At 43.2% G+C, this 17964-nt stretch overlaps 1 protein-coding gene across 1 annotated transcript in view; it reads left to right on the forward strand.

Annotated features, from left to right (window-relative positions):
• DIAPH2 (diaphanous related formin 2) overlaps positions 1-17964 on the forward strand; it is a 909560-nt gene that overhangs the window by 69413 nt on the left and 822183 nt on the right. Inside the window, exons 2-3 of the mRNA XM_018576282.1 lie at positions 7453-7485; positions 14155-14319. Coding sequence (XP_018431784.1) covers positions 7453-7485; positions 14155-14319 — 198 coding nt within the window. The remainder of the gene's footprint in view (positions 1-7452; positions 7486-14154; positions 14320-17964) is intronic.

Here is a 17964-nt window from a genome sequence, read left to right on the forward strand (position 1 = left end):
CTTAAGCATGTGTCTAGGATGCCAGGTCCGTTAGGGGCAGCTGTAAGTAGCCAACCCAATAATCCAGTTGTGTACCAGAAAGGGGCAGTGCGAGCCGCATTTACTGTACGGACTGTCAGTAATCTATGATCGCAGGCCACAAGTCTGCATGAATACATTCCTGACCCCTCGCAATAACCATGCCACCGCTGCCCTTAACTGTCACTCCAGTGACTCTGCCTAGTATGAGATAGTGGGAACGAGAAGTAAAGTGTCACACCATAATAGATTTATTCCAAACGAAAATTGTATATAGAATCCAACACATTTCAGGGGCTACATGCTGCCCTCTTCGGGGCATGAGGATACAAAGAAATAAACATGTATGCAGACTCAAAGAATGGCACAGCAACGGTCAGCAGCTGGTTCAAGCAAGCTGAGGCAATGTTCTCACTTTACTGCAGATAGGAGGAAGCATTTCCTTAGTCTCCTCTTTGACCGTGATCAGGGCAGCACAGTGGATTAGTGGGTAGCACTTCTGCCTTGCAGCACTGGGGTCCCCGGTTTGGCCTTAGCATGTGTGTGCTTGTATGAATGCATATGAGATATGGAACCTAGGTCCTTACCTTCAAGGACCTAACCTTACCAGCAATTAGTTTAGGTCCCTGAGGGCAGGGGCTAATGTGCTCATACAATATGTAAAGTGCTGCGTAAATTGCCGGCGCTATAAAAAATAACTATAATAAATACATAAAATATCGTAACTTTGTATCCAGACACAAGGTGAAAGGCTGCAGCAGGGGGCTGATCTGTCTCAGACATTTGCAAGCACAGCCAAGAACTGCACAGGTACCAAGATTTACATGATCGCGTCATCCCGAAGCCAACATCTCCGTGCACAAAGTTGATAGTGACTCTAGATGATGCCAGAACAAAGATGGTGACATCCTTTTGGAGAGAAGAGCAGATAAAGGCAGTGCCAGGGGCAATACTGTGATCTCTGTGAGAGTTAATGAGTACCTGGAAGTACTTTGCTAGAATCCGGGGCCGTCCTTATAATGAGGCAGCGGCAGACGGCATCTCTTTGGGTCACATGGGTGGGCAGCAGGCGGAGCGGCATGGCCACAGTGTTTGCAGTGTGCTGCCGCCCCATTTCTAGCCAGAGAATCCCAGGTTGCTAAGAGCCGAGCAGAGAGATGTATAAGGACCATACACATATCCCCGCCTATCTCTTACCTGGAATGCTCTGGCTGGGATCCCGCCCAGCTGCTGGCAACCAGTGACATCAGTAAGCTGGGCGATATTCCTGCCAGAGCTGAGAGGTGAGATTATCCACAACCCTCTGTCCCCCATTAGCACCACCAGCAGTCCACTCCCCACTACTGGAATGCGCACCAACAGCACCCCTCCGTCCCCTACCCCCCGGAATGTGCACCAAGAGCACACCCCCTACCTCAGGCAGCGAATTGGCTACCTACGCCTGGTATGGGAAGTAATATTTATTTTTCCATAGCATGCATTTCATACATCTTCCCCAAATGTGATGTGTCTAGCAACCTACCGAAGCCATGCGGTACCGGTGGGACTTCCGCTCTGGGGATTCCGGTTGGTTGATATGGGTATTGGGTAGGCTTGCTAACTAGCCCTTATTTGACTGGCTGAAATGGTGTGACTCATAAAACAGGACTCGTCATAAATGCTATTATTTGTACACTGATTGCAAAGTTGGATTTTTTTAATAGAAAAAGCTATGGGGGTGTTTTTTTGTACGTTGTCGGTTCAATAAAAGGTAGGCGGAGTTCCCCTCTAAGATATATCTGTGAGCTACTCCAAAAAATTACATATTAAAGGATAACATGCACTTTTCCCTCCTGTCTGGCCCACCTCCATGTTCCTTTGCTTCCCCATTTAAAATCTTAAACAGTTTTTAGTGGAGAATGCGGGCATTGATCCTACTACCTCTTACATGCTTAGCGAGAACTCTAGCCAGCAAGTTTTTTGGAAGGATTAAAACTAGGCATGTACAGATACCATTTTTTCGGGATCGAATACCGATATTTATCTTTCGGCACTCACTGTTACCGGTACTTCCGCTATCATGGAGTCTGCTTCCCGGGAAATCGGGAAGCCGGGCAGCATGTGATTACCCGCTGGTCGGCTTCTTGATTGGCAAGGAAGCTGGCTCCATGCTGTTTGGCCAGCTCTAGGCTGATTCGCACTGTTTGGCCGGCTCCATGCTGATTGGCTGGGAACTTGCCTTTCTGGCCAATAAGCATCAAGTCGGCCAAACAGCATTGAGCCGACTTCTCGAGCAATCAGGAAGCTGGGTGGCAAGTCATTACCCGCCGCCTGGCTTCCTGATTGGTCGGGAAACTGGCTCCATATTCCCTTGCGGCACTGCCAGTCAGAGGAAATCTCCCTTTGACCGGAAGTTCTGTTTTTGGGGAAAGTATCAAAGCATTTCAGCGAGTAAAAGTACTCGCTCACATACTCGGTATTGGCACCGATACTAGTATCGGTATTGGTGAATCCTTTTTAAAACCCTTGTCTGGTTTTAGGGATGACACACCGATGTTCACTGAGTCCAGACTTTTTTTGTATTGAATAATTCGTGGAATACCCCCTCCCCCCTTCATCATTGCTTATATAGTTTGTGCCCTTAAAAATGACTGAACTCAACGGGATTCGGGCAATATTTGAACTTGGAAAAATTAGCAGGTTGTGCCTAGATGTGAAACGCGCCAGCCTAGAACTTGTTCCTGCTGTCTGTTTTTTTAAATAAACGAAGTATATCATTCTTGCATCTTGGTGTGCGGCTTTCCTGGCTGTTGCCGGTTATAATTGGTCACTTTGGTGGAGATAAGTCGAGCTGGCAGCTGAGATGTGGCTATGGAGTGTGGAGTCCAATCTCACCTGGATCGGCATGTGGAATGCTTAGTATTGTTTTGCAATGTTGTGATAAATAATGACCAATGCTTGTTATGTAATACATTTTATTCTTGTTGTTTCTGACATCTTCACACTGACCTACGTACACTAAATCACTGAGCTCTATGAATATGACTTTGTCTGGTCTGTTCATTATAAATCAGGGGCCCAACTGAACCTAAAAATGCCCGGCATTGCTACAGTCTCACTCCAGCCGTTTGTTTGGAATAAAGGAATTGCCCCATTGAAGCAATTTCCATCCACTTCCTGTCCCAGAAACAGGTGTCACTGGACCATGAAATAAAGGAAAATGTCTCCGGGGACAAAGATAGCGATAAAACCCTGACACTTGCTCCAGTGAAAAAATGTCCTTCATTTTGGGATATTTTCTCTTAGCCCTCGTTCACACCTGAGCGTTTTGTAGCGTGTTCTACGCTCGACGAACGCTCTACAAAACGCTCAAACATCTAAATCCCATTGTATTCAATGGGTCTGGTTCACACCATGGCGTATTTCAGCCCGTCCCTAACACGCTACAAAACGGCCCACGCCTGAAAAGGTACATGTACTACTTTGGGCTGTTTTTGTTGCGCGTTTCCGTTGGGATACAGCCAAGTAGCCCTCGGAAACGCGCATTTGTCGCGTGATTTTTTTACCGCAAATCGCCTTATAAAAAAACGCGCGACAACCGCGCATATGCAATACGCCTAGGTGTGAACCAGGGCTTACTTCCTGTTCTGTACCTGGATAGGGTGTGACGGAAGATCTCCCTAACAGAAAACAAATGCATAAAAAAAAAAGAAAACTTCTCAGGGGGGTTTCAAACATTGCCCATATTGCCCAATGCAAAAAAATAGCAGTTTTGGCTTTAGATGTACTTTAAACACAACGGTTTTGGTAATAATAACTGACTCCACCTTTATCATCTTATCTGTACACAAGTAATACCCTAAGTGTCACTATGTTATATGTGACTGGTCTCTTTATACAGGGCATAGTGCTACTATCCCATATGTAATGGGTCCTTTTATACAGGGCATAGTACTACTATCCTATGTGACGGGTCTCTTTATACAGGGCATAGTGCTACTATCCCATATGTAATGGGTCCTTTTATACAGGGCATAGTACTACTATCCTATGTGACGGGTCTCTTCATACAAGACATAGTGTTACTATCCCACATGTGACGGGTCTCTTTATTCAAGGCACAGTGCTACTATCCTATATGTGATGGGTCTCTTTATACAAGGCACAGTGCTACTATCCTATATGTGATGGGTCTCTTTATACAAGGCACAGTGCTACTATCCTATATGTGATGGGTCTCTTTATACAAGGCACAGTGCTACTATCCTATATGTGATGGGTCTCTTTATACAAGGCACAGTGCTACTATCCTATATGTGATGGGTCTCTTTATACAAGGCACAGTGCTACTATCCTATATGTGATGGGTCTCTTTATACAAGGCACAGTGCTACTATCCTATATGTGATGGGTCTCTTTATACAAGGCACAGTGCTACTATCCTATATGTGATGGGTCTCTTTATACAAGGCACAGTGCTACTATCCTATATGTGATGGGTCTCTTTATACAAGGCACAGTGCTACTATCCTATATGTGATGGGTCTCTTTATACAAGGCACAGTGCTACTATCCTATATGTGATGGGTCTCTTTATACAAGGCACAGTGCTACTATCCTATATGTGATGGGTCTCTTTATACAAGGCACAGTGCTACTATCCTATATGTGATGGGTCTCTTTATACAAGGCACAGTGCTACTATCCTATATGTGATGGGTCTCTTTATACAAGGCACAGTGCTACTATCCTATATGTGACGGGTCTCTTTATACAGGGCATAGTGCTACTATCCCATATGTAATGGGTCCTTTTATACAGGGCATAGTACTACTATCCTATGTGACGGGTCTCTTCATACAAGACATAGTGTTACTATCCCACATGTGACGGGTCCCTTTATACAAGACATAGTGTTACTATCCCACATGTGACGGGTCTCTTTATTCAAGGCACAGTGCTACTATCCCACATGTGATGGGTCTCTTTATACAAGGCATAGTACTACTATCCTATGTGACGGGTCTCTTTATACAAGGCACAGTGCTACTATCCTATATGTGATGGGTCTCTTTATACAAGGCACAGTGCTACTATCCTATGTGACGGGTCTCTTTATACAAGGCATAGTGCTACTATCCTATATGTGATGGGTCTCTTTATACAAGGCACAGTGCTACTATCCTATGTGACGGGTCTCTTTATACAAGGCATAGTACTACTATCCTATGTGACGGGTCTCTTTATACAAGGCATAGTGCTACTATCCTATATGTGATGGGTCTCTTTATACAAGGCACAGTGCTACTATCCTATGTGATGGGTCTCTTTATACAGGGCATAGTGCTTCTATGTAATAACTTTTTAAAGGGTGACTTCAGCTTCTTGACATACGTGATATTGTAAATCAGGGCAATGAAATGTTACACTTTGTAAATAATTTTGCTTTAGCCCAAGACTTCAGATGTCTCTGTCTGGCACGTAGACTTGTCTGCAAGCTGAGAATGGAATGTTTTCTTACACAAGGCATTCATGTTTTGCCACATTACAATTGAGTTTATGAAAGACTTTAATTATTCAGTATGAAAAGATGATAATTGCACAGGCTTAAAAGTTTGATATTGGCATATTCGCTGACCTCATCTTCACAATATATGCTGACTTTTGTCACCTAAGTGTGCATAGCAGTTGCAAATTCCACACAGCCCCATTATTTTCATTCCTCTTAAAGCAACCCTGTTAACTAAAACATTTCACAAAACAATATGAATTAATACTTTCTGTCCCTCCATCTGCCCCACTGATCTTTGTTTTGCTGAGCTACATGGGACAGAAAAGCCTTTTGCATCTGAAACTTTAGGGGGTGTGTTGTATACCTGCATCTCTAACTGTGCAGTGGTAATATTCGCTGGCAGCTACATCACTACTGTGTACCCAAAACTGCTTTGTTATATATTTTTTTTAAAGTAACAGAGTTGCTTTAATTGTGAGGCTCCGTTATGTAATACTTGATTATGCATATTCAGGAGCTGGGAGACCACTAGTATTATCAGTATGCGCTAAGACGGTTCATAGGGCAGCAAGTGTCAGGTATAAGGGGGATCTTGGATCTGAAAGTTAGGGCTGAGAGTCCATCAAAAATTTAAAAGAGAAGACAAATGCAAGTCTTTTTTTTTTGTTTTTGTTTTTTCAGCCTGTGCTATTGCAAGAATTTAAAGGACCGGTCCATTTAGAAGTGATATTTTGGTTTTATAGGTGGAGTCTGGATGCCTGATTCAGCCCCGGGCTTCTTATATGTATTGGCTATTCCAACAGAGATCTCTTTGTCATAATGCCCGACCTCTATTCCTGTGCACCTCGGAGTTGTTTGTGTGTTACAGCTCCTCCTCTTAAATTCTTCATGTAGACCTGAGAACTCAGCACAGGGATGGTGGGAACCCCTCATAAAGGGCACAGCAGGCGTACACACCTGAGAATTTAGCACAGGGATGTTGGGAAACCCTCATAGTGGGCACAGCAGGTGTGCAGGCTTGGGGACCCGGTACAGGGATAGTGGGAACCCCTCAATTTGGGTACATTAGGTGTACAAACCCAGGAACTCAGCACAGGGATGGTGGGAACACCTCATAATGGGCACAGCAGGTGTACAGACCCGGGAACTCAGCACAGGGATGGTGGGAACCCCTCATAATGGGCACAGCAGGTGTACAGACCCGGGAACTCAGCACAGGACTGGTGGGAACCCCTCATAATGGGCACAGCAGGTGTACAGACCCGGGAACTCAGCATAGGGATGGTGGGAACCCCTCATAATGGGCACAGCAGGTGTACAGACCCAGGAACTCAGCACAGGACTGGTGGGAACCTCTCATAATGTGCACAAAAGTTGTACAGATTCAAGAACTCAGCACGGGGATGTTGAAACCCCTCATAATGGGCAGAGCTTGTATGCAGACCCAGGAGATGTTGGGAACTACTAATAGACACAGCAGGTGTGCAGACCCGGGAACTCAGCACAGGGATGATGGGAGCCCTTCATAATAGGCACAGCAGCTGTACAGACCTGAGAACTTAGCACAGGGATAGTGGGAGCCCCTCATAATGGGCATGTATGAAGACCCAGGAACCCGGCTCACCAATGAACTCCCTGAAAGACAGCAGAAATGATCAGATGGTTCAACCCTCCATCTACCAATACTTGAAATATTCGCTTTGAGTGGACTGACCCTTTTTAAGAGTTAAATATTTAAATTCTTGCATAAGCCCAATCAAGACTAGTCCTCTTTTAAGAAAACCATAATCAGCACACTGTTTTTGGAGCCCTGATTTATGATAATATCTCTATGATTATTCTTGCAGGATTGACCTGGGGCTGGTGATTTTGATATTTTCTTTTCTCATCTTGATTACTCCATGTTTACTTTTTTTATTCTCCTTGTTTTTGGCTTTCTATAGAACATTCATATAAAAACCTTGGCGGACGATGTGGTAAGGGGACTCTCTGACCTAGTATGCATGCCGTGTCCTGATCACTAAACATTTTCCACCAATGATACTAGAGCATGTGCATGATCTAACGCTTGCAGCTTGCGACATGATTATTTACACCAGGATCTCACTCTAATCATCTCTGTCCATTTGCCTTTTTAACGCTTCGTGCTTTGGGGATTTTCATCATCATAATTTCCTCTATGAGAGACTCTAATGCATGCTAATAATTGCCTTTAAATGCATGAAATGATTTACTTGCCTAAATCAAGAAAAACACTTATCTGATTATGTTGTCCTCATTGTCTGTTATTTTGTATATGTATTTTGTATCTTTATTTTCCTAATAATTGTTTACAATTGCAGCCTATAACTTTTGATGCTGGAGTCCAAAAGTTTTAGGGGAATTTAATTAATTTGGATTTATATATATATATACACGGAAGCACCACTGATGGAAGCCTTGCGGCAACGTACAATAAGCTCTATTTATAGGCTACGCTATTGAGCAGTAGATGGAAATAATTGCAGATAGGACACACTTCAGACAAAATATTTTCTTGTTTTATGGATGGAGTAGGGAAGGGTGTGAAACTGTGTTTTTTTTTTTAAATTGTTCTCTTTGTCCTCATGGTGGAGATAGCCCTTACTTCCTGTAGGATTACTGGAATAGCAAATGAGGAAAAATCTTGCCAATGCAGACAAAGTTGGTAAAAAAAACCAAAAACAATTTGAATTTCTAACTCTGTCACGTACCTTAAGGGGAGCCTGAGATGGTGAGGGCGGCCTCTCTTGCTGCTCCAGTCCAAACACCCCTGGATAGTGTGAACAGATGCGTGAGGACAAGGAGGGGGCACAAGTGTCGGTAGGTTGCGACTCCTGTCAGAGCTGCGTGCAAGTTGCAGCGGTCTCTTAGCAGGATGCAGTTGTAATGCAGGATCCTGGAAGCAGAGTGAAGACGAGCTGGGCCAGCAACAATCTGGCAGTGAGGTACACAATCAGAAGACGGGACTGAATCCGAGACAGGCTGGGTCAGTAACTTGCAGGGAGGTACCAGGGAGCAGGCAGAGAGGTCAAGGAGTACAGAGCAGGAGCAGAGGTCAAACAAGCCAGGTTGGTAACAGATGATCAAGCAGGTATACAGGTTTCAGGAGCAGGGGTACAGCTGAAGATCAGTCGTCAGGGAAGTCAAGGTGTCTCAGCCTTAAATAGCCCTATTGGAGCCATCATTAGGAATGAGCACATGCGCACGTCTGCGCACACGCTGTGGAGCGTGCACATGGACGTGCGCACACCTGTGCAGAGGCATGCGCCTGTGCACAATCCTCTGTTTGAGACGATGCACATGAATGCGCAGGTGCCTGTCCAGCAGTCCGGCCACAGTTTTTCTCTTTCAAAAATGTCTTCCTGAAATGACACCCACTTCCCGCTCACGTAACCATGCCATGTTCACCCATACGATGACCAGACTAGATCATAGCCTCATGCTAATGGACCTGATCGCAATTATAGTCCCTTTTAGAAATCAATGCTCCCACTAGTGACTGCTGGGGCCTGAGGACCACACAATAACTACCCTATGGGCCCCTTGAGCTGCAGGCTGGGTATGGGGGTCCTAACTTCATCAAAAGTGAATATTTCACTTTGGGGTAAACCCTGACATAGCCAGACCATAATCCTAAAATGATCTGCAGAATCCTTTCTTACTGTAGTGGTGGTCAACTTACTAGTTATAGTGATCCCCAGCAGCGGCCTTTGACAACCTCAGGGAGGCACACATAACATTCAGTAAATGCATTGCTGGTCAGAGGGTGCTGACATACTGATGGAGATGGTCAGGGACTGGTCACATGCTACAGGTGGAGATATGCTGCAGTAGACCGCTACAGACCAGGAACTTGTTACATGAGACTGCTATAAATCTCTTCAGTTCCAGCCCCTTTAGAAATCAATGCTCCCACTACTGACTGCTGGGGCCTGAGGACCACACAGTAAGTACCCCATGGGCCCTTGAATCACAGGCTGAGCACCAGAACCATAACTGCATCAAAAAGCAAATATTTCACTTTGGGGTAAATTACATCCATTTGGTGATTTCCTACTGTATGTTCCATGCTGACCAAATTATCAAAGGAGATAAGCAAACCTCTGAAAAGTTGTGGTTCAGCTGAACTTTAAAAAAAAAGTCATGAAATTCAGAATTTTCAAACTGAAAGTCATGTTGCAGTCAACAGAAATCCAAACCAGGATCCAAAAATGTTTGCATTACATAGCAGCAAATGAAGCAAAATTGTGCAGAGCAGTTTAGGTCACTCCCTTAGAAGCCTGGCCTGAGAAGGTGATGGGGTCAAGAAAAACCCCACTTCTTTGAAAATTTTAACGGGGATACTAAGATGCAATGGAGGGAGCTGGTGGCATTGGCGGTCAAGTTAAGGGGTTGTCAAGCTAAGGCGAAAACAGAAGCAGATATAAGGCAGAAGTAGCCTTTGGAGCAGCCCTTGGTCCCTTTCTTCTCAAAACCGTTTGGAAATCCTAACCACCAAAAATACCACCACAATTTGGCCACCCAAATCCATAAAGAAATTTGTTGCATCTAAGATTTGGGATAACTGTAATGATCAATAGCCACCCTCCACTTCCACGCTCATAGCAGGATTCATATAATCTCCCATTGTCTGGCTCTTCGTTTGCCTTTAAAAAAAAAATCATGCAGAGCAAGCAGCATCACCAGGGGAAATAAACATCGAAGCCAATGAAAGCCAGAGATCAAGGGCGCACGTTTCACCCCCCAACACCATCAGCCGAGGAAGAGGCACTCTCCGATTGTTAGCTATACTCTGACACCCTAATTATCACATCATTAGCATGTCATATAGCTCTTCCATACTCTAATGAGCCTATTCTTTTCCCATTACTGATAATGGTACACTGTAGCTGTTTATAGTGCGATTCCATTTCAGAGATATTTACAACTAGCTGAACCCCGGCTACGCCGAGCAAAATTAGATGTTGTTTTTCAATCCTGGCTCCATTCTCTCTTTTTTTCTTTTTTTGCTCTAATTTGATATTCCACCCTCATTCCCAGGCCTCCGGATTTCATTTTCTGCTCTCTGTTACTTGGATTTTGTTGTGTAGAGTTGGCCAATGACAGTAGATCTGGGACAGATGTAGGTAAGGGAGGAAGATAATGAACCATTTAAAAAAAAAAATATTTTGAACATCGATATATAGAGGACCAGTGTGCCAAATGGGCCATAGTGCAGTGATGGTATTTACCCGAAGGGCTTCTCTGACTCCCTGAGGGAATGCTGTCATGAGACAAATGTGTAGGCTGCCATTGCTATAATCCTTCTAAAGGTGCTAGCTATCCGGTGGTCACTAACTTGAAACAAGTGTGCAGCCATTGGAGTGAGAACCTCTAATCTTCCTCCTTGTTCCGTGGCTCAGAAAGCACTAAAGCTACGGGGTCATTGCCAAATGGGCCATAGAGTGTGCCAAATGGGCCATAGAGCAGTGATGGCATTAACTGGACGGGTTTCTGTGACTCCCTGAGGGAATGCTGTCATGAGACAAATGTGTAGGCTGCCATTGCTATAATCTTTCTAAAGATGCTAGCTATCTGGGGGTCACTAACTTGAAACAAGTGTGCAGCCATTGCAGTGAGAACCTCTAATCTTCCTCCTTGTTCCGTGGCTCAGAAAGCACTAAAGCTACGGGGTCATTGCCTTTTGAAGAAGAACACCATCACATTTTTTTTGTGTTTAGTTTTAGGGAGAGTAGGAATTTTTAGAATTTCCACTTTGTTATTATTGTTCAGTCTTAGTTGAAGAGATGTATTCTCACTTCCTGTACAGGTTCAAGCCATTGCCCATTCTATCCTAAACAAAAAATTGCTGGAGGTCCCTTTCTAAGCAGCAGTAATAACTGTGCACACCTTCTTGTAGTATATTAGGTGTTGACCAATGGCAAGCACTTATTGGTGAACACCTACAAACTTGTAATGTCTCTTACATTTCCTAAACGTTTTATTCTTTTAAGTTTTTACAAAACGTATATACAATTAGGACCCTTTCACATGTGTGCAGCGGCGTATTTAACTTTGCTGCTGCCCTAGGCAAGGCAGCAGCGCCGCCCCCTCCCCCGCAGCTTCTCGGAAAATCCCCCCTCCCCTGACTGACCCGCCGCTGCTCATACAGCACCCCCCCCCCCCCCCCAGCAGCAACGCCGCCCTCAGCGAATCTGCCGCTCCAGGCAAACACCTTGTTTGCCTCGCGGCAGATACGCCCCTGCATGTGTGGCGTCCATTCCAAAAAAGCAGGAGGTCGCCTGCACAGATCCCTTGCTGAACAGAACTGAATAGAAGACATCACTTTTCTTTATTTTTTTTTGAGGGCCTAGATGGGCTCAGGGGTTATTTGAATGTGAACGGGTGCAGGTCCATTTACATCTGACTCCCCATAGACTTACATTGAGCTTCCAGTCAGGTCCACCTAAAAAATACTCAGAGGCGAACCTGATTGGAATGCCATGTGAAATGGGCCTTATATACAACACCTAAATACAGTGGCAACTGCCACTGATACATCTTTGTTTATAACTGCCATAGCCTTGTTTATCAACAAAGCCATGTGATCACCATGTCAATGCTGACTGTGGCTTTGTTGGAAAACAAAAGGTTAGGGTTAGCGTTATTATTGTGGTTAGGGTTAGCGTCACTGTAATGTTTATTAATAGTGTTGGATTAGCATTGAAGTTGGCATGTGAGTTAGGGTTTTTGTTAAGGCTAGCATCAGAGTTAAGGTTATTGTTAGGGTTAGCACTGGAGTTGGGCCTTTTGTTAGGGTTAGCATTAGAGTTATTGTTATTGTCAATGCTGACTCTGGCTTTGTTAGAAAACAAAAGGTTGGGGTTAGCATCATCATTGTGGTTAGGGTTATTGCTAGGGTTAGCATCACAGTAAGGTTTATTAATAGTGTTGGATTAGCGTTCAAGTTAGCATGCGTGTTAGTGTTATTGTTAAGGTTAGCATTGGAGGTTAGCAAAGGCTACTTCTGCCTTATATCTGCTTCTGTTTTAGGCCTATTGTTAGGGTTATTTTACAGTTATTGCGGTTAGGGTTAGCATTGGAGTTAGGCCTTTTGTTAGGGTTAGCATCAGAATTAGGGTTATTTTAGAGTTATCATTGGAGTTAGGGTTATTGTTTATCAAGAAAGCCATGTGATCACCATGTCAAGGCTCACTGTGGCTTTGTTAGAAAACAAAAGTATATGGATAGTGTTGGGTTTTAGTTTACCGTTATGGCTAGGGTTATTGTTAGGGTTAGCATCATTGCAAGGTTTCTTAATAGCGTTGGGTTAGTGTTGGCGTTAGGGTTAACATCGTGTTAGCGTTGGAGTTAGGGATATTGTTAGGGTTAGCGTTGGAGTTAAGGTTATTGCTGAAGTTAGCATGTGAGTTAGGATTATTGTTAAGGCTAGCATCAGAGTTAAAGTTATTGTTAGGGTTGGCATTGGAGTTAGGCCTATTGTTGGGGTTAGTGTGAGAGTTAGGGTTTTTTCACAGTTATCCTTGGAGTTGGGGTTAGCATTGGAGTTAGGCCTATTGTTAGGGTCAGCATCAGAATTAGGGTTATTTTAGAGTTGTTATTATTGGAGTTAGGGTTATTGTTTATCAAGAAAGCCATGTGATCACCATGTCAATACTCACTGTGGCTTTGTTAGAAATCAAAAGTTTAGGGCTAGTGTTGGGTTTTAAGTTATCATTGTGGTTAGGGTTATTGTTATGGTTAGCATCATTGTAAGGTTTCCTAACAGCGTTTGGTTACGGTTACTGTTTGGGTTGGCATTGGTGTTAGGGTTCTTGTTTGGTTAGCTTTGGAATTAGGGTTATTGTTAGGGCTTGCATTGGGGCTAGGTTTTTTTAGAGTCATCATTGGAGTTAGGGTTATTGTTGGGGTTAGCATCAGAGTTAGGTTTATTTTAGAGTTATCATTGGAGTTAGAGTGAGTATTAGGGTTAGCATTGGAGTTCGGATGGTTGTTAGCATTGAAATTAAGGAAAGAGAGGGCTTTGTTTATCAAGAAATCTAGTGCTTTCCATGCAAGGACTGACATGGTGATCACATTACTTTTATTTTAGAAAACAAAACCATGTTTTTGCTTTTTTTATCAGCAAATATAACCTAAGCAGTTCACCTAACAAATTTCCAAGTGTAACTATGGACAAAAGTTAAAAAAAATAATACATACCTATATGACTCAGCCGGTCATTAGCATTATTACAGCATTTTTTTGTATCATAGTGCGGCATAATGTTTTTTCTGTCATATATGTTGTCTTTCCATTCTCTTTAACAGGGTGGCAATGAAGGCTAAATTTATAATTTTGATGCCAAATTTTGTGGAACTCGCTCTGCTCATCTCTAGACAGGATTGGTCAGATGGGGCAATGCAGTGGGGATTGCTGGATTGAAACACTTGGCAAAAAAATGTCCTGCAATTAAATTCTGGACTTCAGGAAACAAAATCTTATTCAGTCATCTTAGATTCCAATTTCACAAATTTTTGATACATTGTTTTGTATCATGTTAGATATCTGCTATTATAGAATGAATGCCTTTACTTTTATCTTTCACATAAATTGGTATTGTTTCTTTTTTTTTTTACTCGTAGAGAGACAGGTTAACCAGTTTCAGAAAATCTGGTGTGAAAAAGGAGAAGCCATTTATCCAGCACCTCACCGACTCACAGTCAGCGGTAACGGAGTTCCCGATCCCGGAGGAAAGCAAGATGAACCTTTCTGAGAAGGAAATTATGGATCTCTTCGAGAAAATGATGGTGAGTGACTTTGCATTCATTAGAATGGCTTCAGTGCTGAGGGCTCATAATTTCATGTATTAAAAGTCGCCCATTGAATAGGGATGAGTAAGATTTAAAATTGTAATTTTGCTGAAATTTTAGGAAAATCAATCCATAGAGAAGGCAAAATTAACCACTTAAAGTGACGCTAAGCTCAGGAGTTAAATCTTTCAAATGCATTCAACAACCTTAACGATAGCAAAAAATGTATCTTATTTGTATATCACTCGGCTGTAGATCCTCAAATTGTCTCTGAATTGGTACTGACACTGTCCTTCCTACTGGAGGGTGGCGACTTTTGTTCCCCATGGTCCCTGTGTGTGTTGTAAAGTAGTCACCGCTCCAAGCTCACTCCCGGGATGGACTACAATCTTAATACAAATTAGTAAACTAACATTGAGATTGTAGTCCATCCCGGGAGCGAGCTTGGAGTGGTGACAAATTTACAACACACACAGGGACCATGGGGACAAAAGTAGCCCCCCTAAAGAAGGAAGGACAGTGTCGGCACCAATTCAGAGATGATTTGAGGATCTACAGCCGAGTGATACACAAATAAGATACATTGTTGCTAATAGTTAATGTACTTAATATATTTTTAAGATTTAACTATTGAATTTAGTGGCACTTTAAATACCCAGTGAAAACTACTACTGGAAGAATGACCACTGCCCCATTTAAGCGTTTTTTCCGTCACCATGCTGGCATATGCTTTCCTACCATCATGTCCAAACACAAGGGGGGGGGGGTCAAAGATTTTGAATGTAAAAGATACGTCCAGCTCCTATCCACCTGCCAATATTTCTGGCAATCACTGGCTGTCAAAATGGCAGCCAGCAATTGCTTGGTAATACACAACAGCAGCAGCTGTTAAAATGCAGTCACTCCTGTGTAAAATTACACTTGCAGAGAGCCTGCGGGTTTCATTGAGTAAATATATTGTTTCATTGTATTTATTAGGGATGCACCGATACCAATACTAGTATCGCTATCGGTGCCGACACCGAGTATTTGGGCAAGTACTCATATTAGCCCAAATGCTCCCGATACTTATCCTCATACCGGAACTTCCGGTATCAGGAAGCCGGACGGCGAATCATTTAAAAATAAACTGTCACTGTACCTGCTTAAAAATATTAGCTGAAGTTCTGACTTAATTTGTTGTTTAAATGTAAATCTGCTAGTTCATCTAACACCACCCTCCACACAGGGTAACGATGATGTTGTCACAAGGTGGCTCCAGTGCTCCTCCATACAGTGTAGTTACACTAATAAAGGAAGAGTGTTACTGACCGGATCACATGGTGATAATAAAGAGGAAAAAATGCCCCAAGAAAGGAAAACTAATGCAGCCACCACATTTAAAGAGTAGATTCACTTTCCCAGGTGAATTTGGGAAAATTGAATTACCCCCACCAGTCTGCTTCCTCTCCCCCTTTCCGCTGCTCTTACCTTTTTGAATGAATGCTGCTTCCCCTTCACTGCTTCCAGTTTACAGTCTGTACATGACATCACAGCCCTGTGCTTGGTATTTCAAATTAGGCTTGCAAATGAAGAGCATTCATTGGTCAGTGCAGTTACCTAACTTGCTAAGAAGCTCGTGTTTCTCATAAGTCAGTGCGATCCAATGAGTGCTCGCCATTTGCGAGCGTGATATGAAATACATAGTGCAGGGCTGCAATGCTGTATATGGGGGACACATTGTATACTGGCAGCAAAGGAGGGGAAGCAGCTTGGTGGGGGTAACTCCACTTTCCCAGATGAATTTGGGAACATGGAATTAGCCACACCAATCTGCACCCTCTCCCCCCCTCCCGCAACTCTTACCTTTTGAATGAACACAGCTTCCTGTCAGCGGCTGCCAGTGTACAATGTGTCCCCCATACACCGCATTGCAGCCCTGCACTATGTATTTCAAATTACGCTTGCAAATGGTGAGCCCTCATTGGACCGCACTGACCTATGAGAAACACTTCTTAGCAAGTTAGGTAACCGCACTGACCATTGAATGCTCTCCGTTTGCAAAGATAATTAAGTGCTGGGCTGCAGTATATTCCATTTTTGTTTTTGGGTTTAGATACAATGTAATAAATAGAAAACAAAAGGAAACAGAGCGCCACCTCCGTGTGTAAAATCGTTTATTAAGATAAATAAGGGATATATGTACTCGCAAGCAAACGTTTTCATCACGCTTTACCAACAAACACGAGGAAACACTGTCTGTTAACCCAACATGGTATCGCCCCGACTATGTACCACGGCTGCCTCCGGTCACATCACCGTTCACCGGCCACAGTCAGCCAAGATTGCCGCGTTTCAGGGGCAAGCCCCCCTCATCACAATCATAGCTTGCTTTCCCTGATAGTGGGGTAGAAGACTGGAAACCGACCAATCAAAGAAAAATTCTGCATTGTGACTTGTCAATCACTCCAAGACAAGATGTGGTGGAAGCCCCAGAGCCTTGGATGAGCAGCCCCTCAAGTCTGTGTGAAAAACTGTTGAATACTTTGCTTATGCAACAGCAAGTGGATCGTTCAGCTGGCAGCCATTAGCGCCAAGAGTTAAAGAAAACAATATAATAAATGATAGGTCCATTTTAGGACAACCATATACAAGACACAGGCAACTTGCTACAAAGTTGCAGGGCGTTCTGAAGAAGGGGGCGTGACCCCGGAAACGCGTCAACGACGCCACTATTCAGTGGCACACAGATTGCAGTCCTGAAACTGGTGTTTCTCTGTAATCATCCGTACGCTGTTGTTTGACCTACCATTGTGAGTACCCTTGCACTCCTGTTTATCGTGTCTTTTAAAATTAAAAGGATTATCTGCACTAGGTTGGGCGCCCTTCTGTCTCTTTTGTCTTCCAGTTTACAGTTTCCCCGGGTGAAGTGGGGCAGCACCCCTAGTAATCCTGTACACATAACACCCAACATCAGGATTCGTCCACAGCGCTTTTTACTTTATTTTCAAAGTTGCAGTGCAGAACTGATTTCATCTCGGGATATTTTTGCCAAGATGAAAAGGTTGAGTTTCCCCTTTAAGATGGGCCGCTACATGCTTGTGTCAGCTATAAGAGCGCTGTATGTGGATCTGCTTTTAATACTTTCTGCATTAAAAGGGACCATTAAGTGATTAGGTTGGGGCTATAATTTGCAAAGCGTTTTATGATCCTAAATGCAGGATCTTTGTTTTAACAGCCATATACTGGAATGGGTTGAGTCATTCCCTATTAACGGGGAAAAAAACAAAAGCGCGGCTAAATATATCTGTGATGTTACTAATGCCAGCCGCCAGTGTAAATAGATTGAAAATATTAGATAAAATTAAAACAAATTACTGAACATTATCCTCTCTTTAAAACTGATTCACACACTGCTAATCGCATCATTTTTCTTTTGTTTTATGCCGTGATGCTTACTGTGAATTTTTACTGTGCTTATAATTCAATAAAAACGAAATAATAATTAAAAAAAATGTACTTGACAAAGCTCTCTGCCTGAAAAGGGGAACTCGAGAATTCCAAATGCTGAAGGAAAATGCTGGTAAATGGAATTTCAAAATGTCAAACTTTTTTTTAAAGTAGCATGTTCCTTAAAGTAGAATTATGAGGTGAGTGAAAATC

This window comes from Nanorana parkeri, unplaced genomic scaffold (assembly GCF_000935625.1).
Source record: "Nanorana parkeri isolate BGI_ZX_2015 unplaced genomic scaffold, ASM93562v1 scaffold62, whole genome shotgun sequence".
Classification (NCBI taxonomy): domain Eukaryota; kingdom Metazoa; phylum Chordata; class Amphibia; order Anura; family Dicroglossidae; genus Nanorana; species Nanorana parkeri.